The sequence below is a fragment of the Carassius carassius genome, chromosome 4 (genome assembly GCF_963082965.1).
Source record: "Carassius carassius chromosome 4, fCarCar2.1, whole genome shotgun sequence".
NCBI classification, from domain to species: Eukaryota; Metazoa; Chordata; class Actinopteri; order Cypriniformes; family Cyprinidae; genus Carassius; species Carassius carassius.
The window spans coordinates 38,065,625-38,088,875 of NC_081758.1; the positions used below are offsets into that span (position 1 = coordinate 38,065,625).

Below are 23,251 nucleotides of genomic sequence, written 5' to 3' on the forward strand. Positions count from 1 at the left end.
TAAGACTTCTATTGGAAACAATATAAAATATAGCTGCAAGCAGCAATTAAGGGGTCAAGCACAACAGAGGTATAATGAGGAGCATGGAGCATTAGTCCAACTGCCAGTCTCATGACAATAGACAAAAAATCTTCAAAGCTATTAGCATTTTTTTAAGTTTCATTTTAATTTTTGACCACAAAGTGGCACTGGCATCAATCTTTTTGAGTACCTTCAGGGCATGGTGCTGAATACACATACAGAGTTTAAAAGCGATATGTCAATACATTCATAAAATATAAAAAATTTTGACAAAAAATTGTATATTGTTTCACTCAGTATGCTGCTCTGAATCTAAATAGACAAGTCTCCAGACCACTAGGTGGCACTGAGGCAGAACTCTGCAAGTAACCTCAGGTCAAGTTTATCATAACACACACTAAGTTTGGTCTTAATACAACAAAACATTGGAAAGACATAACCTCCGATTTGGCAAGCTTTTTGTCAAATTCGTTTGTGCGGTGTTCGAGAACTGATGGGTCTATCAAAAAGCTTTTGATAACTTTTTACCAGCATGGTCTGAAGATGATCTGAGCCAATTTGACGAAAGAGTCAAATGAGTCCATTCGACTCTGCATTAGCCTAGGAATCAGAGGGAAAAGGATTTTTCTTCTAGACCTTATGGTTCAAAAGTTATTAGCATAAACATGACTGCAAATTTGGACAAGTGGTGGCGCTAGAGAGTTTGAATATAAGACATCAAATTTGTTGTGGTTAATGTTGAGACTGTCCTCTATCAGTGTGTCAAATTTCATAACTTTCCCACAAGCGGTTCAATGGGCAGCCATAGAGCGGAAGAAGAACAAGAAGAAGAAGCTCTAACCTACTTTGCTACAATGGTGCTCTGAAGCTCATCTTTAAGATTTTAAGCTGTATAAGCAATAATTGACCTAGTTACAAGTCCAAAACTGCATGAAGCAGGTCATGCAATAAAGGGAAAATACAGCTATTGTTATCAATATTTAGGTTAGATCATATCATATGCATCTATTATGTATTTTGACAGGTTTTTTCTATGCAATTGCATACTTGTGTTTATGCCTGTTATCAGAGTCATTCATGTCTTCATTCAAGTCTTTTACTAAAGTTACTCACCTTGAAATGTAAAGCATTAGTTTGACATAATTATCATGGATTAATGTATTGAGTAAAGCCAGTTAAGATTCTTGAACGCTAAATACAGCAAAAGTGGGAACAAGACAGTTAGTGCTTCCCATCTGTAACAGCCCATCTTTACCTGAAATTGCTGGAGGGGAAGCAAGTCTGAACAAGTTGTTTCAGTCATGTGGTTTACAGGAAACCACGGGAGCATGCAAGTCCACTTTATATCTGGAAGCATGGCGATGTAGTATGGGCTCCTGTGACGAGAAAAGATTAAACAAATAAACAAACTGACAAAACCCCAAATGCATAAACAATTTCAAAAGCACACAAACAGCCCACACAATGCTTTTGGGAAATGCTCACCAGGTGTGGAGACCAATAAGCCATCTAAGGCTGGTTTGAGTTGTTGTTTGACAGGGACAGTGCAGTGACGGTAACCTTGTAAAAAAGAAGTGCACTTTATTATGAAAAGAATGTACTTTAAAAAAAATACTTAAGTGCAAACTCAATGTAATGTTTTCATACATCTAACTGCATGTTATTTAAAATTAAAAGAAAATGTTTTATAGTTTAAATTTACATTTAATGCAATCACTTAAGACTTTTTTACATAGTTAAGTAGGACTTAACATATAAATCCATTGCGCTCATGTTTCATGCAAGAGATCCACAGGCGTTATGGCCAGTGCATTAATTTCAGTTATTCTATCTGGAAATAATAGACCAGTTTATTTCTTTCCAAAGTATACAATGTGCTTGTTAGCAATCATGGTCCGAGCAAAGAAAACATACTCGGTTACTAATGTAACCTCGGTTCTCTCTAGAAGAGGGAACGAGTACTGCGTCTTAGCTAAGACGCTACGTGAAAAGTCTCTTTTCACGATACACTGAAGCAAAAAATTAATCCTTAATTTTGAATTATTGTAAAGCGCATTTGCAGCAACACACAGACATAGGCAAGACGGCTCGCTCGCTCATTGGCTGCTCTGCGGCAACTGCATAAGCCTATCGAGCGCAGGCTGATGCAACATCAGACCAATGTCATCAGACCAATGGCGCTTCGCGCCCTCCATGCCACTTCCCGCCGAAACGGGTGTGGCCTAGCCCTATAAAGGGAGCTCGAAAAGGCTGACTCACCTGATTTATTTCATCGCCGAAGCGAACCAGAGTGAATCGTACGCACGGCAGAGAACGCAGTACTCGTTCCCTCTTCTAGAGTTCTCTTACGAGAGTTCTCTCGTACTGCGTCTTAGCTAAGACGCTATGGGATCCCAATGTAAGACACCGTGCGTGCAGAGATCACACACCAATAAACCTGGAAGCGACGCCCAGGATTTACAGTGCCCAATCACCAGAGGGACTCACAGAGAGTCCTAGAACAGGAGGGGGAAACCCTCCGTCCCATATCCAGCAGCGTCCGTAGACGCGGCAATATGACATCACATATTCAAGGCAAGGCCTGACCAATGTGGGAATGTGGGTCTTACGCAATACTGCCCATATAACAGTCGGCAGCGCATCAGGACACTGATTCAACTATACCGACAACAGCTTTGCTTGCAGAGCGGGAACCTCTAGGTTGTAGAACCTGATAAATGTAGACGGCGAGGCCCATCCTGCCGCCATACATATATCCTGTAAGGAAATCCCACTAGACCACGCCCACGATGAGGTGACGCCTCTTGTGGAGTGTGCTCTGACCCCCAGTGGGCACTGAAGGCCCCTGGAAGTGTAAGCTAACGCTATAGCGTCAACTATCCATCTGGATAGGCTCTGCTTCGAAACAGCCTTTCCCTTGGAACGTCCACTGAACGAGACAAACAGCTCCTCAGTCTGTCTGAAGACAGCAGAGCGAGACACATAAGTTCTTAAAACCCTAACGGGGCAAAGAAGACTTGAGTCTCCATCCTCTTCAGACACCGACAGGGCAGACAGGGAAATAACCTGAGCCCGAAACGGTGTGTTGAGGGATTTTGGCACATAACCGTGCCTAGGCTTGAGTATGACTCTTGAGTCATTAGGCCCAAACTCCAAGTAAGTCGGGCTCAACGAGAGCGCGTGCAGGTCACCCACACGCTTCACTGAAGCGAGAGCCAACAAGAACACTGTCTTGAATGACAGATGTTTGAGACTAATCGTTCCGATAGGCTCAAAAGGGGAACCTTTCATGGCCTCCAAAACCGTCGAGAGGTCCCATACAGGGACTGATGGAGGTCTGGGAGGATTCAGCCTCCTAGCTCCTCTAAGGAAGCGGATGACCAAATCGTTCCTTCCTATTGACTGACCGAGCGTTGTCTCAGAAAACGCTGCGATAGCCGCCACGTAAACTTTGAGCGTGGAGGGGGCTCTGCCCTTATCCAACAGCTCCTGTAGGAAGGAGAGAACCTCCGTCACCTCACAACTAAGGGGTGAACGTCCCCGAGCTGTGCACCAGCTGGAGAATACTGACCACTTCGAGGCATATAGCCGTCGAGTCGACGGAGCTCTAGCCTGAGTGATAGTATTTAGCACTCCCACTGAGAGATCAGCGTGTAACCGTTGAGCGCCCACACATGGAGGGACCACAACTCCGGTTGAGGGTGCCAAATCGAGCCCCTGGCCTGTGAGAGGAGGTCCCTCCTCAACGGCACTGGCCACGGGACAGTGTCTGATAACTGCATCAAATCTGGAAACCATGGTTGGTTCTTCCAAAAGTGGTACTACAAGCAGTACTGAGCATCTTGTTTCCCTCACCCGTTCTATCACCTGCGGAAGGAGGGAGACGGGGGGAAAAGCATAGAACGGGCAGCACGGCCACCTTTGTGACAGCGCGCTTTCGTTCTTGGAAAAGAACGCGGGGCAGTGAGCGTTTTCGTGGGACGCGAAGAGGTCCACTTCCGCCCTGCCAAATCCCTCCCACAGCAGCTGGACTGTCTGTGGGTGTAGAGACCATTCGCCCGTGGGAATGTTGCTTCTGGACAGTCTGTCTGGACCCAGATTCTGTAGCCCAGGCACATGAACTGCTCTCAGCGAGCACAAGTTGCGCTGAGCCCAAACCAGGAGGCGTTCCGCCAACCTGTACAGGTTTCGGGACCTGAGACCACCCTGGCGATTTATGTAGGACACCACAGACATGTTGTCCGAACGGACTAAGACGTGGTGGCCCTTGATTCGGGGACAAAAGCGCGTCAGCGCGTTCTCCACTGCCAGCATTTCCAGACAGTTGATATGTTGGAGCTTTTCCTGTTCTGACCACAGGCCAAAGAACGGTCTGCCCTCGAGCAGCGCTCCCCATCCCGAAGTGGAGGCGTCCGTCGACACCACTTTCACTTTCGAGGAAGTCCCCAGGCTTACACCTGATTGGTACCAGTCGTTCGCTGTCCAGGGTTTCAAGGCTGTAACACAGCTCTGATTGACCTTGAGACGCAACTGACCGGATATCCACGCTCTGTGCGGTACTCGCGCTTTCAGCCAGAACTGCAAGGGGCGCATGCAGAGCAGGCCCAACTGAAGAACTGGTGATGCTGAGGCCATGAGACCTAGCATCTTCTGAAATTCTCTGAGCGAGAAGGTCGCGCCGCAGCGGAGAGAGCTCGCTGCGCGCTGAATGCCCAACGCGCGCTGTGGCGAAAGCCGCGCCGTCATGGAGCGTGAGTCCAGAGCTATACCCAAAAACAGTATCGTCTGACTGGGGTTCAGCGAACTCTTCGTCCAGTTGACACTGAGACCGAGTTTCTCGAGGTGATCGAGTAAAATGGCCCTGTGTTCCACGTCTGAGAGGAGTGAGCGCTGCGTCCATGCACCTCGTAAACGTACGATGAGCCATGGACAAGCCGAACGGCAGGACTGTATACTGGTATGTCTGGCCCTCGAAGGCGAATCTCAAGTATCGCCTGTGACGTGACGCTATCTGTATTTGAAAATACGCGTCCTTCAGATCTATCGACATGAACCAGTCTCCTCTGCGAATATGCGCGAGGAGTTTCCTGGTTGTAAGCATTTTGAAACTGCGTTTCGCCAATGCTTTGTTCAGCTGTCTTAGATCCAGTATGGGTCTGAAACCCCCGTCTTTCTTGGGCACTAGAAAGTATCTGCTGTACAGCCCACCTTCGCTTTGAGCTTGAGATACAGGCTCCACAGCCCCTTTGCTCAACAGTTTTGATATTTCGGCTCAAAGTAGGTGTGCTACTTCTGTTTTGACCGTAGTTTCGACACACGCTAAAAAGCGCGGAGGGCGTCGAAAAAACTGTAGCGAGTAGCCTCTCTTTATAATGTCTAGCACCCAATCCAAAACCCCTGGAAGCGCTGACCATGCGTCTGCATGAATGGCTAAGGGTTGGATGCGAAGCGCGCTCTGTTGGCTGGGCAACGGCAGCGCTTCGATGTGCTGTAACATGGGCGTTATGCCTGTGACATTTGAGGCGGGGAGCGCGCTGATCACAGCGGGCAGATCGCTCGTCCTCGACCCCGCCACTGTGCTTAACCGAGTGAGGGAGGGCTGAGCGGGTCCCGTGGGACTCGTGCTGTCTGTGAGTAATTGTGGGCTGTAAGCGTGCACATTTACTGCTTTCGACTCGCTGTCTGCCTGGGCAGAACGAACGTGCACGGGTTTCGTTTTTACAGAAACCACATGACGTGTGTGACATAGTGTTCGTGGGCACTGAGGAGTGGGCACGTTTACTATGTAGTGCGCGCGATCGACCTGAGTCGCTTTTATGGGCGCGAGCCCTGTGTGAAGGGCTGTGCTTATATGTGGAGATGGCACTGAGCAGTGGGCATCGTCACTACATTTATAGCACCATCGGCCGTGGCCGGGACACCAGAAATTACACTCTTTTCGGGAAATATCTGGGTAGCCGTGATAACGGCTTTTGTGTGCAGGCAAGCTGGCAACTGTACCGGCTTGCGCGTTGCAGAAGACGCTGAGACAGTCACAATCCCTGGAACTGAAACAGCGGCGCGCTTGGGTGAGAGTTCGGCCACAGCGGGACTCGTACACCGGCGCTTTCCCAGGAGTGTTAGGATGACTTCGGGGCTTCTGGCCTCACCGTAATCCTCTGCCGTGGTCCCCGCGGCGCGGGGCGACGGCCGGTAGAGCGAGAGCGGGGTCTCGAGCTGCATTGCTGACGCTGTTGCGATGAAGGAGCAGGAGGCGGGGGGTGTGGCTGAGAGCTTTGCGGGGCCGGTCTAGCACGACTCGCTGCAGAACCGGAGCGCTTCGGGAGGAAGTGCTTGAAAGCTTGCGACGCTTTCTGGTCCTCGACGAATCTCTCAACGAGCTCGTTGACAGAAGATCCGAAGAGGCCAGCGGGAGTCAGGGGGGCGTCGAGGAACACAGTGAGTTCAGACTCTGCCATGTCTGATAGCGTCAGCCATAGATGCCTCTCAGCCACAGTAGCGGAAGCCATAACTCGTCCCATGGCCTGTGCAGCGGACTTAGTAGCGCGAAGAGAGAGATCTGAAGCGCTCCTCAAATCCGCGAGACAGATAGCCTCAGGTCCCATCTCGTCCAGCTTACGGAGGAGATCACCCTGGAATATCTGCAGCGTGGCCATAGTGTGTAGTTAGGGTGACCACCCGTCCCGTGTAGCGCGTGCACGCACAGCATTTGAAGCCCAATTCATGCGTCCCGCAAATTGAGACTGTGTCACGCATAATCAATGCTTGCTCAAAAAAAGTTGGTTGCTCTATATCCTCGAGCCCCAGGCAGCCAAACGAACTTTACTTGACAGTTCAGCACGCTACTGTTGCCACACCCACCCCTCAGTTGAACTGATGACTAGGTTGTTGTCAACTTTTCCTTGTTGTCATGACAGCGCACGCACGTGCATACTTTAGATGCGCGCTTTCCAATTCGAAAAATGGAGAAAGAGACTCTGAGGCACCGCCATCATCAGTTAAAAAAGAGAACGTGTGTCCTGTTTCAAACTGTTTTTTATGCTCTTGCCTTTACTAACATGCGAGTTCACCATCCTTCCTCCTCGTGAACCTCTGGAGTTGTGAGTTTAGACCTTTTTTTAACTGTTCCTGTGGTGTTGAGCAACTACAATTCATTTTAATCCTATAATTTTATATTATAATTTATTTAAATTGAATAAATTGTAATGAAAAATAAATAAAATGTAATAGCTAAAGTAAATCATAAGTGGAAGTGCATCTGTCAATTCTGTCATGAGCATACATCAGCAATTACACATGTTTAGGGGAATAGGGCATTATTAATATACCATGTAAGGTGGTATGTGCTAGAAATGGGTAAACCACTATCAGTGAGTCTGCCCATGGGGTGGGGGCACCGCCGTGCAAGGCAGTGTCCCAGATTGTCCCTCAGAAACATACCCCTTGTCCCCCCTTGGGCTTATTAGCAGGTGGTCACCCTATGTGAAGTGCAGACGCAGCCTGCCCAGCAGCAGAAATGACGTCATGCAGCAGGCTTTAGATGGCAACACCGCTTTCATCCGCCGTCCATCAGAGGGCGGGCAAAGGTGCGTCGCTATCGCCTGTTCCACTGGCGGAAGTGACTGGTAGCCTCTGTTTTTAGCATCATCCAGTGTGGAGAATGCTGGCGAGACAGACGAAAGATTTCGCGCTGAATATGGAGCATTCAAAGCCTTTGCCACCTCTTCGTGAAGCTTAGGAAGAAATGGGGCGGGCTTTGAGTTCGGCGAAGTACGCTCATCCGGAAGAAAGCTACCATCCAGCCGGGAACGAGAGGGGGCCGCTGGTGCAGACCACTCGAGGCCGAGGCTCGCCGAGGCTTCTGAGCAGAAAGCGTGAGATCCCCGGAGCTCGCCCAGCCTTCACTGCCCGAAGCTAGCAGAGAGCACGTGTCCTCTTCCCCCGACGCGGGAGATCTACTTCCTCGGAAGACGCGGCGGCAGACAGCGGCGCTGACCATCGGGAAGCGATGCAGGGGAGGCCGGTGAAGCAGGGCGAACCGGCGAGCTCGGTTGAGCTGGAGACGGTTCCGGAATCCGCTGGGAGCGGCGCTTTTTACGGCGCTGCAGCGCAGCGGGGAATGCAGGCTCAGAGAAAAATGCCAAGCGAGTCCTCAGAGTCACCATTGGCAACAACTCGCAGTGAGGGCAGCCGCCGTCAGCGAGCGCGAGCGCTGCATGATCCTCACCCAGGCAGGAGGCACAGATAACGTGACGGTCTCCCTCGCTGAGCGGGGCTCTGCACGAGCCGCAAGAGGGCATCTTTAAAAAGACGCAGCTCTTTTACGAGTGTGTGTCGCAGGGCGAACACACACACGAGGATATGAAAAAAGGATATAGCCGCCGGAACGCGCAGCAGGAACGGCAGTGGAAGGCGGCGTTGGCCAGCGGCTTCAGGAATGGCTCGTCCCGCTGAGATGCAATCGGACGACGCTTGCTTCCTCTCGTGATACAACGATGCGTGAGCTTCGCTGAAGAGATGAATCTCAGGTGAGTCAGCCTTTTCGAGCTCCCTTTATAGGGCTAGGCCACACCCGTTTCGGCGGGAAGTGGCATGGAGGGCGCGAAGCCTGCGCTCGATAGGCTTATGCAGTTGCCGCAGAGCAGCCAATGAGCGAGCGAGCCGTCTCGCCTATGGCTGTGTGCTGCTGCAAATGCGCTTTACAATAATTCAAAATTAAGGATAATTTTTTGCTTCAGTGTATCGTGAAAAGAGACTTTTCCCGTAGCGTCTTAGCTAAGACGCAGTACGAGAGAACTCTCGTAAGAGAACCAACACAATCTGAGACCCATTTCAGATTCATTATTAAGGAGTTTTAACTTCAAACCGGCACTTCTGACAAAAATAATAGTCCATAACCCAACAGTTCCTCCAGTGAAAAAGGCCCCTGTTGTCCTCTTATATTTAACTTAAAAATGCTTAATGATGGATTTCTCTTAAATTACATAAATATCTGCATCAAATATCCACTTAACAGTAAGCGTTATTCCTTACTCGGGAGTGACATCGTGTGGTTATTATAGTACGGAAACAGAAATCCGGAAAACGCACTTCTTGCCAAGGACGTTTATTGCATGCTATGGCACACCTACATTCCGAAGTTTACTGAAACCGTTATATTTATTCGTTAATTTAGGTTAATACATTTTCAAGAAACGTAGCGTTAAATAATAACGGCTGACCAAATTATGTCTTGATTAATCATGGGAGAATCAATTCCATTCACAGTGGCATTTTTGTTTCGTTTTGTAATGGAAAGTACCCAAGGGCTCTGACCTGAGATCATTGTACGCGCTCCCGTCTCGCCTGTTGCGTCGGTTGCGCGCGAATATTAAATCTGATCCCAGATCATCCGAAGTTTTAAGAACGCGGACGAGCTCATAGATGCGCCGCGCGGTGCATTCTGGTAGTAGTTGAAAGATTCAAGATGGCGGCGAGCAGGAGACTACACAAGGTAGACGTCCAAACCGTATACTTTTTATATCGCAAAAAGAAAAGCCACACACGACGACGCGATGGGGTTTTAAACATAAAGTTTAGCCCCTAGAAAATGCGATTTGATCGTTCGCTGGTGCTATATAGGCGTTGGTTCGAGCAGTTCTCTCTCTCGATGACTCGGCTCGCTTCGCGTTTCCAAACATGAAGGAGATAAAGCGCCGGTGGAGGCCGCGGGACGCTTGAACAGGGTTTTTGGGTCTAGATCGGAGAGATACATGGTCAAAGGACACGTTACAGTAGGCTTCAGTGTTTTATCATTCGTTGACACAAATGATGTAAATGACATAAATATACGTTAACGCACAGGAGTCTAATACGACGAGTTCCGTCACAGCGAATTCGGTTGATTCAAACAAATCGGATTACAATAACTATAAATTAATCGACTGTTACAATAACTAATCGATGTTTTTAAGCGAATAATGTTGTTTTAACCCCGCTGCAGTGACGTTAGACATGACCCCAAAGAACCAAACCAGCCACATCTATCAAATATACGCATTTATTTTTACATTTTAAGCTTTAAATAAAACAAATAAGTAGAATACTACTTAAACGGTTTCGTAAGTTTCAGGTGATTAGCTGTAGTTACGCCCTTGATAAAAAAATAATAATAAAACGAAACCGTAAGTATGTCTTCAACAAGCTTTCGTTTTTCTAAACTTCCGTCTTGTCGAAGTCTCTTCATTTACAACTCATGAATAACCTGGGTTTAGACACCTAACGTTAGATGTGTCTGACCAATGCTTTTTGTAGCTTAACTCCTCTGAACTGTCGTATATTTGAAGTTTTAGGGTGTTTATGTACAGTTAGTGGACGTATTGTATGTCACAGGGATCATTTTAACTAGTTTACTTCCTTGTTTGATAAGAATGGCTGTAAATGTCAGACAGCTCTCAGTGGAGATTGAAGGAAATGGGTTATTCTTGCAGGGCACTAAAACACACCCTTTTACTATACTACAGTGAACATGTAGTTGCTGATGTTTGATTTGACTTATTGCAATAAGTAGTCAACAAATTTGATTATAAAATTCAGATAGTAACTTATTTTTTTTTTATCTGATTAATCAAATGAATAATTGACAGAATAATCTAATTAGTTGCATAGTTCCTATGTGAGACTAAATATTAATCGTAAACCGCACATGTTAGAGCAATTATTGAATATGACGCTGCATGCACTTCAGATATTTAAGGTGTGGTTTGTTGTTGTTTTTAATGCAGGCACACTTGTACTTCAGGTCAGTTATTTACAGTAAGCTGCTGAGCAAGGGATCATTTCTCCAACCCCTTAGGTCAAGACCTGACTCACGTTACATTTGGGAACGATGTCTTGTCCATGATAAACATACATAGGAGGTCTTGGCATATGATGTTAACTGTCATTTGTTTGCGCTTTGTTTGCTGCCTAATTAATGGCCATTGTGTGATTAGGAGAGACTGTCTTAGCATAAGCTATATCTCAACGTTTCTACTTGAGAAGCAGAAGTTGCAAACCCAGTAATAGTATCTAATGCATCCTTGTTTCTAACCCTTTTTATCAGGAGCTTGAAGAAATCCGCAAATCTGGGATGAAAAACTTCCGTAACATTCAAGTTGATGAATCAAACATATTGACATGGCAAGGCCTCATTGTTCCAGTAGGTGTTTAGTAAATGCTCATACATCTTTTTATGAATTGTTTACATGTTCATTGCATATGTGTAAAGTATACAGACAAGAAATGGTATGTTTTAACAGCTTTAGGATATCTTTTTTATTTTTATTATTATTATTTTTACATTTTAAAATTATTTTTGCATTGTAATTAGCATTTTTGCAAATATAGAGAGTATATGTAAAATTTTTTTTCCAAAGTTGTTTGTTTTAATATATTGCTGTTGAATAAAGTGCAACATTTACTTTCAGTCGACAGCTTTCATTCGAGGTTAGATTTTTTTGCACTTCGTAGTAAACAATTTGGGCACAAAAAACATTGCTTGAATTTTAGGTGGACTTTCAGATTTCTTGTGGACTTTAAAGCTAGACTGCATTTAGACCTACACTATATCAATGCATCAGCTATATGTGTTCTTATTCCTCATGCATTCACACTTCTGTCCTGATTTCATCATTTATTTATTTTTTAATCATGTACATTATAGACTGAGCTGGGCTCACCTCATTTACCTTATTCTCCCACAGGACAACCCTCCATACGACAAAGGGGCGTTCAGGATCGAGATCATCTTCCCTGCAGAATACCCTTTCAAACCACCCAAGATCACGTTCAAAACGAAGATCTACCACCCCAACATTGACGAGAAGGGACAGGTCTGCCTGCCTGTCATTAGTGCAGAGAACTGGAAACCAGCCACCAAAACTGACCAAGGTGAGATGCGCTGCAGTTGTTGCAGTATGCCTGAAACTGCCACATAAGTCAGACTGCTGAAGCTCGGTTGATCCTGGTGCAGAAACACACTCAGAAATCACGAACAAATGCTTTGTGATGATGTTTGTATTTATTGTCCATCTGTTTATATAGTAGGCAACATCCTTTATTTTTTTTTATTCAGGTTTATTTTGATTAATCCTTTTTTTCTGTTTTTTGTTTTATGAAGATGATGGTCATTTACGTCTTACTAATAAAAACTATAATAGTATCTAATTGATACTTAAATGACACTGGATAGATTCTTTTTTTTTAATTCAGATTTTTCATAAATATGAAGGCCAGGGTTATTATAGTTTACTCAAATTGTAAAAACACTTTTTTACAGTGTGTAAAAACACAATTTTTATTACTTAAAATAAAACAAATGTTCAAATGTTAACTGAAATAAAACATAACATTTTTTACTCCGCTAGTTGCCAATGCAGCATTTCTCTTAATGTACTAAAATAACTGAAATAAAAATAATTTAAAATGAAAGTAAATGAATGAAAACAAACATTTAAAAATAATTGTTATTAAACCACTAAAATTACCAAAAGACACAACACAATAACTAAAACTTTACAATTAAAATAGGGGGAAAAACTGAAACAAAAATTATATAAAATCCATATTATATTATAGTTCTCTATATAGTTCTCTCACTAAACTATAGAGTTTAAAGCTTAAAAGAGTATTAGAAATATAAAAAACAAATATATATAAATTCATCTCTCTGTTATAAGAACAGTATATGTATGTGTGTGTATATATAAAATAGTTAATAAATACTTTTTTTGTTGTTGTTGTTGTTGTAACCAATGATTAATGATTTTTTTCCCTTTCTTCTCACAGTAATTCAGTCGCTCATTGCCCTGGTGAACGACCCACAGCCAGAACACCCTCTGAGGGCCGACCTAGCAGAAGAATACTCAAAAGACCGTAAAAAATTCTTTAAGAATGCAGAAGAGTTTACAAAGAAACACGGCGAAAAGCGGCCAGTGGACTAACAATACAAGACAAGTGTGTAGCCCCAGACCCCTCCTACTCCTCTGATCCTCTTCCCCTCGCTCTACTACCTTCCTCCCGACTCCCAAACCATATCCTCTATCCCTCCCTCCCTCCTGCCCGCTTTCCCTCCTTCTCCTCTCCTTTCCACGTGTCACTCTAGTCGAGCTGGAGAAGTACAGCGCAGCTGCAGCCTCCGTCTTGAAGCAGGACGCCGCGAGGACATCAGATCTGAGTTTCTGGTGTTAGCTTGAGGCCCTTACTAACTTGTTTATTTTTCTTTCTCAAGTTTGAAAGCATCAAAATTTGGTTAGAGGCTAACTTAAGAAAAAAGAAGTTGGAAGTTGTACAGGGTGTTTCATTGACGAATGCTGTTTAACCCTTTTGTAATGAGAAATTGAATCATTGCATTATTACACAAAACTTTCAGAAATTACTTTTGGAAGTGACAGTTCATTTAAAACAAAGATGGATTGTTATTTATCATGTATATTATTATTACGCTGTTGTTGTTCCCTCTTCTTACATTTGTGCTCTTTGACTTCTACAAAACAAAAAGGAGATATTAAGGAGAAATGGAGGTTACGGAGCTGGAGGATTTCAGCGACGGTGACAGATTATTTCATATAACCTTTTTATTTTAACTGCACTTGTTGGGTTGCATTGTATGTCTAAAGAACAGGCTACTTTCAGCCCTTTACCAAGCCTCGAATTGGCAAAAACCACTGTAAAGTCAGTAACAAAGGTGGCTTAGGAGCAGATATTTGTGTCAAATATATTTGTTTCACAAATGAAAATGGGAAGGATGAAAACAAAGCTCTTTGTGTGAGTGAACGTAAATTCCATGATGGCTAATTTTAAACATCTCTTTTAACATGTTTCATAGGAAATTCTTGTATATTGTTGATTATTTGGGTTTAATCATGGAAACCGCCCCTAGATTTACAGAGATGTATGCTACTGAGAATTATTATTCCCATTTTCTCCCGACACAGAATAAACGCAGTAGTTGACCGTGAGTTTTCTAGAACATTCTCAACAGTTTCTTTATGAAGTATATCATTTTAAACTTTCAAAATCCATCTTAAGTGGTATTTTACTCCACTCTTTATGATGCAAAGAGGTTCTGCGGGCTTTCTCTAGTTCGAGATATTTCAGTAATATTTGCTTATGGATATGGGTGAAGTCTCTTGCAAACCCGCCTCAAATAAGCCCCAGTGTTTTCGTCTATTGTTAAAAATGTATTTTCATGCAGTATCAGACTTTAAAAATGCTCCACACTGTGTACCAAAAACAAAAAAAGGACGACCAGGCATACTCAAACGTTGGCTAAATTCACTTCTGATTAGAGTTTTCGTATTAAAATCAACCAATCCAGTAGGTTTTCTGGGATTCCCTGTTTTAAAACAGCATTATGGATCTGTGTGTGCATCAAATCTGAGCTTGACCATTTAGTGATTTTTTCTTTTTAAACCTTAATATATTAGCATAAGTAATATATTTATGAGGACTACTACTTAAACCCCAAACTGTTGCTTCAATTGCAGCTTATTCTGAAATGTCCTTAATAGCCTGAATTTAACATACAGGTTATAAACAAGTTAAACCTAATATGTGACAAAACTTTGAACTCTCCAAATAAAGGCTATTTTGACCTAGTTCTGAATGAATGTTTCAATAGGATGGGTGCTCAGTGTACAAATGTACTCCTATGATGCAACTAGTTGGTTTAAGCATGTTCTAGTGTTTACTAGAGGTGTAACAATATGCCAATACGGTTCATATCATCGTTTTGGATCCACGGTTCAGTTCTGTTTAGTGTGGGGCTCATGGCATGACACCAGCAATGCTAAAGAACACTAGATTCACTTTTAACTTCATAATAGTAATAATTGCTCTCGGTTCATGTTAATTAATGCATTAACCAATGACTGTTTAAAATTTGTTGTTTTGTAAAGTGCACAAAAAAGGTATTGCTTTAAAAAAAAAATAATGCAAACAAGTCATTGGAGAACATTACTTATGGTAATATGTACCAAAACATACGCAGGGGGTGGGGTATCAAGAGAGTATCGTGGTACATACTGTGATTGGTGTAGGCCGACTGTGTTTTTTGGTTCGGTTTGAATATCGTTACACCCCTAGTGTTTACTAGTAGGCCTATTTTACATACAAAATATTGTGCAGCAAATTTGCTGTGCTCGTATAATTATCTAATAATTTTTTCAATCTTAAATCACTTTGACCATCGTAATACTTGTTCCAAAGTTATTTTTATATTTCAGAAAGAAATCCAGATTAGGTTAGTTTTTTTCCTGTTCATAAAAAAATCATAAATACATTCATTAAAAACATTGTACCCAAAAATACCTTTGATTTTTAAATAAAGTAATTGCTACATGTTCAGTGGAGTTCAAATCTACATCTAGTACGATAAAGTCTTAAATATGGCATTGTTGTTGGATTTTACAGTTCTCTACAATATTTATATATGGCTTTGAGAGAAACTTGCACAAATGAGGCAACATTTCTAGAAACAAGTCCAGATAAAATTGCACTTTCCTAGTATAAGGATACAGCTCTCTGTGTTGAAATGGCTAGCTGCATTAAAATTAAAAGTCTAGTTGAGAAATTTAAAAAGAGGTCAATCTAATCGTATCTCGTGTTTCTGTTGAAGAATATGTATAATTCAGTTGTTTTAGCTCTACTTGAAGTAGCAGCTTCAAAACACATTTTATATGGGCTTTCGAATTCTGATTTTCTGCCTTTCCCAATCCCAAACCAAGCACTTATATGACTAATTGAGGTATGGGTTAAGATCTTGTTTCCTTAAAGCAGAAGACATTCAGTGTGCCAAACCTTAAATACTCTGACCTAAGGGTTTAAAAGTCTTTAAAGGCACAGAGGTGGATCCCCTGTTGCCTGTAGTAGTTAAGCACAAAAGGGTCACTCAAAGTGTTAAGCTCGTGTAGTCGGTCTGGAGACTGTGAGAAGTCATCTGGTCCTTCTCCACATCCGCCCTGGTGAGGCTGACTCGGATATCCTGGATGCACCATAAGCTCTGCTGTAACCGGACGATAGGAGTCAGTCACAGCATCATTGCACTGTATCAATGAGGAGGACACAGCATCATCTAGTGAAGTGTCCAGCGTGAAGCCCAAAGCACGTTTCAGGTTGGGGACAGACATGTTCTTACCCATGGTGCTCAGGCCCAAGTATACATCAGGCCATCTGAGAGGACATACAAAACCAGTATCGATTAGATTTCATCAAGCAAAAATGGAAAATACATTTAATGCATGTTGTGTACATACTGCACCTAATGTATTTGAAGGACAGAATTCATATTTATAGACCATTCAAATGTAACTAAACCTGCTCTAATGAGTACACATGACATTGTAAATGAAGTCAATATTGTAACCAGGTGCTGATCATTTAAAATGTTGCCTCACAAACCTAATTCCATAGCGATGAAAGACCTCCATAGATTCAAGGGCATCTTTTTCAACCTGTGCATTGAAGTCTCGCAGATGCGGCGGGAGGAAGGTGCAAAATTTAAGACCGGGTTCTATGGGGACCCGTGTGTAGGTGATCCCAAAATCAGAGAGAACCTGGGCGAACACCTCTCGCACCTCTGAAATGCATGGTAAAAAGGAATATTTTTTGAAAGATACTATTATTTTTATTCAGCAAGAACAGATTAAATTGATCAAAAGTGTTGCAAAAAACGCTGTTCTTTTGAACTTTCTATTAATAATAGAATCATAGTTTACAACAATATTAAGCAGCACAACTAATTTATAATATTGATATTAATAGTAAATGTTTCTTGAGTATATTATGTACTGGGTGAGTGTAATGTATCAGCATATTAGACAGATTTCTGCAGGATCATGTGACACTGATGCTGAAAATTCTGCTTTGCATCACAGGAATAAATTACATTTTAATATATATATATTCAAATTGAAAAAAAATTTTTTAATAATTTTTCACAATATTTACAGTGGTTTGGTTAGATAAACACAGCCTTCTTTAGTGACTGATTTCAAAAACATTTTTACAAATTATAATTATTTTGAACAGTAGTGCACATGAATTGTTGGTTATTTGGTGAAAAGGATCGTTCAAACGAACCCACTGTTACCTGGCAGCACGTGCATATGCTGGTGGCCGTCCATATGATAGGGTTCGTGGCCAATAAGTTCACAAAATCGATTTACCTGGGCTCTGAGCTCCGCCTCCACCTTTTAAACAGAAAACACAACTTAAGCAAACAGCATGACAGAACCAGACAAACCCGTTTCGTTGTGCTTAGTTCTGAAGTCTAAAACTTTAAAAAGGTTTCATACAATGTATTTAAAGAGATTACATAATGAAAAGTACTACTTTTGATCTTTGCAAATAAAAGAGGTTAACGAAAACAATGAAAACTTCCTCCACAGTCCAAGAAGACCATCTACTGAAACTAAGCTTTATTAAACAATTTGTTTATTTAAAAAAAGAGAGAGAAGGTGGAAAATGGTTATGTAAAAGTATAGTGGATCTGTTTTTGGTGTAAACACTCAACTAACATTAGTGTGCTTAAAAAAAGGAGAGAACAATTATGATACGGCCCCTTTACATTTTTTTATTCTAATGAAAGAAAGAAGAAAAAGGTAAAAATGGTTAAGTAAAATCTGTTTTTAGTGAAAACACTCTTGACTAACAGTGAACTTTAAACAAAATGTAACAAAAAATCAGATACAACACCTTTACACTTTTCACCTGGTTGTCACTCTTTCTAATTTAGAGGATTTATATAGTGGTATGTATTTTACCTGCTGCAGATAATGCAGTACATAATGTCATAACCCCTCTTATAAGCAAGATAATAAAATCCTTTCATGTTTTACTTTGAGCAACCTTTGACACTACTATATATGTGTCCCTGGAGCACAAAAACCAGTCTTAAGTCATATTTGTAGCAATGTCCAACAATACATTGTATGGGTCAAAATTTTAATGCCAAAATCATTACGATATTAAGTAAAGATCATGTTCCATGAAGATATTTTGTAAATTATCTACTGTAAATATATTAAAACTTAATTTTTGATAAGTAATATGCATTGCTAAGACCTTCATTTAGACAACTTTAAAGGTGATTTTCTCAGTATTTTATTTTTTTTGTTCTCTCAAATTCCAGATTTTCAAATAGTAGTATCCCCGCCAAATATTGTCCGATCCTAATAAACCATACATCAATTATTTATTTATTCAGCTTTCATCTGATGTATAAATCTCAATTTTGAAAAATGTACCCTTATGGCTGGTTCTGTGGTCCAGGGTCACATATAACATCAGTACAGTCCTATACAGTGTGATGTAAACATGCTTTATGGTTTGAATTCACTCCCATGTGACTTACTGTTGGTCTTTATGAGTGTGTGTTCCTGTGTACCTCTGACATCTTGAGATGACCACACTGCAAAACTTCCCGGAAGCCCATCTTGCCATGGAAGAATCCATCCTTGTTGAGGAGCGTCGAGCCCTTTAGATCCCGAGACACTGGAAGACCCTCTGAAAGATTCGCATGGAGCCCAATGGGGATGTGATTCCTGTGTGTGAGAAGCACTGTTATTTTAGTATCACTGAGATACTATTAGAGATTTTAGTACTATTTTGAATCAGATTTTTTTATGTTCTGTTTTCATTAAAATTTTAGTTATGTGATTTAGTCATTTTGTTTTGTGTTTTTTGATTTTTTTTCTTTTTTTATATTATGTCTATTTTTTGTTGTTATTTTAGTAAATCATGTTAAACTTAATGAATTTTTTTTTCTTAGCAAAGAGTTATGATAAAATTCTAAAGGTTTTTATGTATTTTATTTAATCTCAGTTATTTTTCAAGTTTAAGTGTTAGTTAACTATAATAGCTATACATCTAACCTCATATAAACTAGGCCTTGTCTTATCTTTGGCAATAGGTTTAAAAGGCTTACAATTCATACGGGAGTGTTGAAACAGTATGTTTAAATGTAAGATACTCAAGCTTAGATATCAAATTTTAATATATATATATATATATATATATATATATGCATGAAATTAAAAGTATTTAGAAAATCAGCTCTGGTACCTTTTGGCTAGGTCTGCCGCGTGCTCCGCTGAGACTGCATTGACCAGAAGAGAAACGTTAGAGATCCCACCAGCTTTAAAGCAGTCCACAATCCCTTGATTTCTTCTCTCGCAGTACCCAAAATCATCTCCTGTCACCACCAGCTTCACCTTGGGTTGAGGCATCTTCTCTTCTCCCTGCTGATGAAAGACAAAAATACTAGATTAGAGATTGACCCATAGCTTTTTTTAATTATTTGGTTTTTTTTTTTTGGATTAATTTTTTTTATTTCTGTTTTTAGATAATGAGGATCTTTAGACTCCACTACAAAATACGAATCAATAGCTATAAATAATAATAAATCATGCTAATTATGGCATTATATGAAGATTTACCTTATCTTAAAAAGCCACTTTTTTCATCTTTGTTTTAGGCTGTAGATCTAATTGTGAAGCTATTCCTTTCCTACTTGAAAAATAATTTCTGATTCATTAATAATGTTTATTTTTATGCTTACCAGAATTTTAATTCATTCTATTTTGACTTAATAATTACTTAAGGATCATTAGACTAAATGTTATACATTTTATTAGATTTTATTAATGCAAAATTATATATTATTTAAATATTTCATTAACATATATTTACTAACATAACTTTTTATTTTTGCTATTTATTAAACCCCTTTTGCCCGCTCCAAAAGGTCAATTGTTTATTACTGCGTCTAATTGTTAAGATAAACATTTCTAACTTTGCTGTAATTCATTTATAATTCAAAATAATCAAAATAATCAATATGAAGACAGACAGAGAAGTGTCATTCACACAACAGGAAACGCGATTCTGAGCCGCTTCCCGCGAAATCACCGGCTCGTTAATAAGACAGATCTAAAAGTCTTCGTCAGTGTTAACCAAACATGAGCAGCTGCCACTCTCTGTCCATCACATATTTTATACAATCAGCTCGATTACATACCGGTTATATATTTACTCCGCTTGATCTATTAATAAGAAACACAAAGATGTCTTACTATTTCTTTTTTGTGATATACTCCTAGTCAGCAGTAATAATGTAGTAATCGCTTACCCATTTTATAGCGAGGTTTGTGACATTATTACAATGTAACCAACTATGCGGATAGAATGACTGAAGACAATGACATTACTGAAGTTTCCTTTTCCGGAGTTGTAGCGCCCTCTACCGGATGTGAATAAAACATCGCCCCATGTATAAACAGGCTTCCCTTTCATAGGTCACTTCGATGCTGCGGTGACGTCACCACGTATGGGAACACCTTCGGTGTGACGAATGTCTGAATCCCTATACCATCCCGCCAATCCTATTGGCCAAATAGCGCGTGGCACCGCCCATGCATGCGTACGCATATATATACCTGGTGCCGCGCGCCATTTCACTCAGATTTCATTCCTTCAGTACGAAGCGAATCTTCTGTGCCCTATTATCTCGCGTTCTCAGTGATCATCTACGAGCAGTATACTCCTCTCCGCGGACGCGATGAGTCAACGAAAGGTAGGAGCCGTATGATGGGTTATCACGAGGAGGCACTTATGAGAAGTTCGTTGCAGCCTCTCTAGAGGTTCTCTCCTTGATAGCCTATGGCTACAGTAAAATATGCATACACTTCCCCTGTGCACTAACGCCAATAGGAAGTATCCGCGCTCTGGAGTGTATTTCTTAAGTCGCCTCGCGTCTAACCCCCACCGTTTCGCTTCTGCGGTCGCCGAGGCCCCGCACGAGGTGTTGGTTAGGGGCGATATGTGCGGCTTGACTATGAATACAGTGATGCACTGGAGTTCCATGTGCTCGCTCTCCACCACTCGAGCGCATTAATCAACAGTTTTGCTCTTCAAATGGTGGATTACGGCTCACACAGCCGCCGCGTTTTCGCTAGCGACTTGGACCGATGTTATCTTGTTGGATTGAATCCTGCCGTGGATACGCTTCAGGATTATATACAACGAAACCCAGCGAGTTTGACGCACACGCTTTTCTTCATGTTAATATGCCAGGGACTATGCCCTTCACTGAGAGTGCTGTTAGACTGCTAATGCACATCTACCCTCTCACTGCAGTCCCCAAACTCTAACTTTGACTGTCTCGCAGCAAAGGCACCTCGAGCGACATTGAACGGAGCTATCATTCGCGCGCCCCCTCAGACACTCTGCACAATCCAGCCTTCAGAGTTTGAGGGACGGCGCGGAGGCTGGCAAATATGGCCAGCGTATGACGGTTCACACAGCCGCCGCGTTCTTGATAGCGGCGTGGCCCGATGTTTATCTTGTTGGATTAAATCCTGCCGTGGATACGCTTCAGGATTATACACAACGAAACGCAGCGAATGTGACGCATGCGTTTTTCCTTCATGTTTGCCAGGGACTGTGCCCGCCTCCAGAGAGCGCTGTTGGACTGCTAATGCACATCTAAGCCTCTCACTGCAGTTTCCACACCCTAACATTTGACTGTCTCGCAGCAAGGGCACCTTGAGCGTCATTTAACTGAGCTATCATTTGAGCGCCCCCTCAGACACTCTGCACAATCCAGCCTTCAGAGTTTGAGGGACGGCGCGGAGGCTGGCAAAGATGGCCAGCGGATGACGGTTCACACGGCCGCCGCGTTCTCGCTAGCGGCGTGGCCCGATTTGATCTTGTTGGATTAAATCCTGCCGTGGATACGCTTCAGGATTATACACAACGAAACGCAGCGAGTTTGATGCATGCGTTTCCTTCATGTTCTCTAACATTGACTGTCTCGCAGCAAAGGCACCTCGAGCGTCATTGAACTGAGCTCTCATTCGCACGCCCCCTCAGACACTCTGCACAATTCAGCCTTCAGAGTTTGAGGGACGGCGCGGAGGCTGGCAAAGATGGCCAGTGTATGACGGCTCACACAGCTGCCGCGTTCTCGCTAGCAGCGTGGCCCGATGTTTATCTTGTTGGATTAAACCTGCCGTGGATACGCTTCGGGATTATACAGAACGAAACGCAGCGAGTTTGACGCATGCGTTTTCCTTAATGTTTGCCAGGGACTGTGCTCGCCACCAGAGAGTGCTGTTGGATTGCTATGCACATCTAACCCTCTCACTGCAGTCCCCACACTCTACATTGTCTGCCTCGCAGCAAACGGTGCTTCGAGCAGCATTGGGTTGAGCTGTAATGCCAAACGTTCCCCCAGACACTCTGCGCAACCCAGCTTTCAGAATTCGAGGGGCGATTCAAGGGTCCTGCACAGACGACCCATTTATGACAGCTCGCACAGCCGCCGTTTTTCACTAGCGGCAGAGCCGATGTTCAATCTGTTGGCCTAATTCCTGCCGTGGACACGTTTCAGGATTATACACAATGAGACGCAACGGCTCTTATACATACACTTCCCCTGTGCACGAACGCCACAAGCTTTTCGTGCCCGGACATTTTAACATGTATGACAGCGTTGCAGCGGAAATTTTGAGACCGCACGATTTGTCACGGATACACCATTCAGTTTCAATAAGGCCCGCCTCCTTTCCGCAGAATTCTTTCCACGGTGGCGAAGCCGATGGAAATAGCGGTGCTGCGACAGGAGATGTCAACTCTGCTGAGCAAAGGGGCTATAGAGGAAGTACACCCCTCTCAGATGGAGGCGGGGGTTTTTACAGCCGTCATTTTGTGGAAAAAAAAAAAAAAACACGGCGGATTACGACCCATTCTGGATTTACACCATCTGAATCTTGCAGTCAGGCTGAGGAAATTCAAGATTTTGATGATCATCAGGAGACTCAGGTAGTTCCTCAGATTCGCTTTAGAGAGCAAAGCGTATCAGTACTTCTCAAAGTGCATGGATGGATCTCTGGCCCCGTTGCGGCCGCAGGGCGTTCGTGTTTGAACTATTTTAGGCGATTGGCTGGTGTTTAGCGCAATCGCAGACTCAAGCACACTCTCATGGGGATCTTGTGCTGGATCATTTAACAGCCTGGGCTTACACATGGAATGTTTCACTCCGTTGTCTCCGCATCGGACGATTCCGGTGACACGGCGATGTGTGATGGCGCTAAAACTATGTATGTCAACTGAATTCTCCTGACCGGAGTCCGGCTGGGGATTTGCGCTTCCCGAGAGACTGTCACGACGGATCCGTCTTTGACCGACTGGGGAGCTGTTTGTCAAGGGA

General features: G+C 42.7%; 2 protein-coding genes and 1 long non-coding RNA gene across 5 annotated transcripts; 1 reads left to right on the forward strand and 2 right to left on the reverse strand.

The window, feature by feature from the left end:
• Positions 1 to 229: 229 nt before the first annotated feature.
• LOC132139983 (uncharacterized) lies at positions 230 to 9,473 on the reverse strand. Of its 2 annotated transcripts, none has more exons than XR_009433696.1 (3): positions 9,337 to 9,473; positions 1,507 to 1,581; positions 230 to 1,397 (listed from the first exon to the last, which is right to left on the reverse strand). It is a non-coding gene; the product is annotated as an uncharacterized LOC132139983 (long non-coding RNA). The 2 variants fall into 2 exon arrangements; XR_009433695.1 differs by lacking the exon at positions 9,337 to 9,473 and adding an exon at positions 9,112 to 9,237.
• LOC132139982 (ubiquitin-conjugating enzyme E2 L3) lies at positions 9,383 to 14,000 on the forward strand. 2 transcript variants are annotated; one of them, XM_059548725.1, is made up of 4 exons: positions 9,383 to 9,514; positions 11,105 to 11,200; positions 11,745 to 11,931; positions 12,829 to 14,000. In XM_059548725.1, exons 1-4 carry the CDS (start codon positions 9,488 to 9,490, stop codon positions 12,981 to 12,983), a joined length of 465 nt encoding a protein of 154 aa, XP_059404708.1. In that variant the 5' UTR covers positions 9,383 to 9,487; the 3' UTR covers positions 12,984 to 14,000. The 2 variants fall into 2 exon arrangements, with proteins under 2 accessions (XP_059404708.1, XP_059404709.1); XM_059548726.1 differs by lacking the exon at positions 9,383 to 9,514 and adding an exon at positions 9,616 to 9,794.
• Positions 14,001 to 15,284: 1,284 nt separating this feature from the next.
• On the reverse strand, positions 15,285 to 20,265 carry LOC132139981 (carbohydrate deacetylase-like). Its single transcript, XM_059548723.1, has 6 exons — positions 20,171 to 20,265; positions 19,105 to 19,283; positions 18,428 to 18,584; positions 17,132 to 17,231; positions 16,441 to 16,618; positions 15,285 to 16,212 (listed from the first exon to the last, which is right to left on the reverse strand). The coding sequence occupies exons 2-6, from the start codon at positions 19,266 to 19,268 to the stop codon at positions 15,864 to 15,866; spliced, it is 948 nt and encodes a 315-aa protein (XP_059404706.1). The 5' UTR covers positions 19,269 to 19,283; positions 20,171 to 20,265; the 3' UTR covers positions 15,285 to 15,863.
• Between the last annotated feature and the right edge of the window lie 2,986 nt (positions 20,266 to 23,251).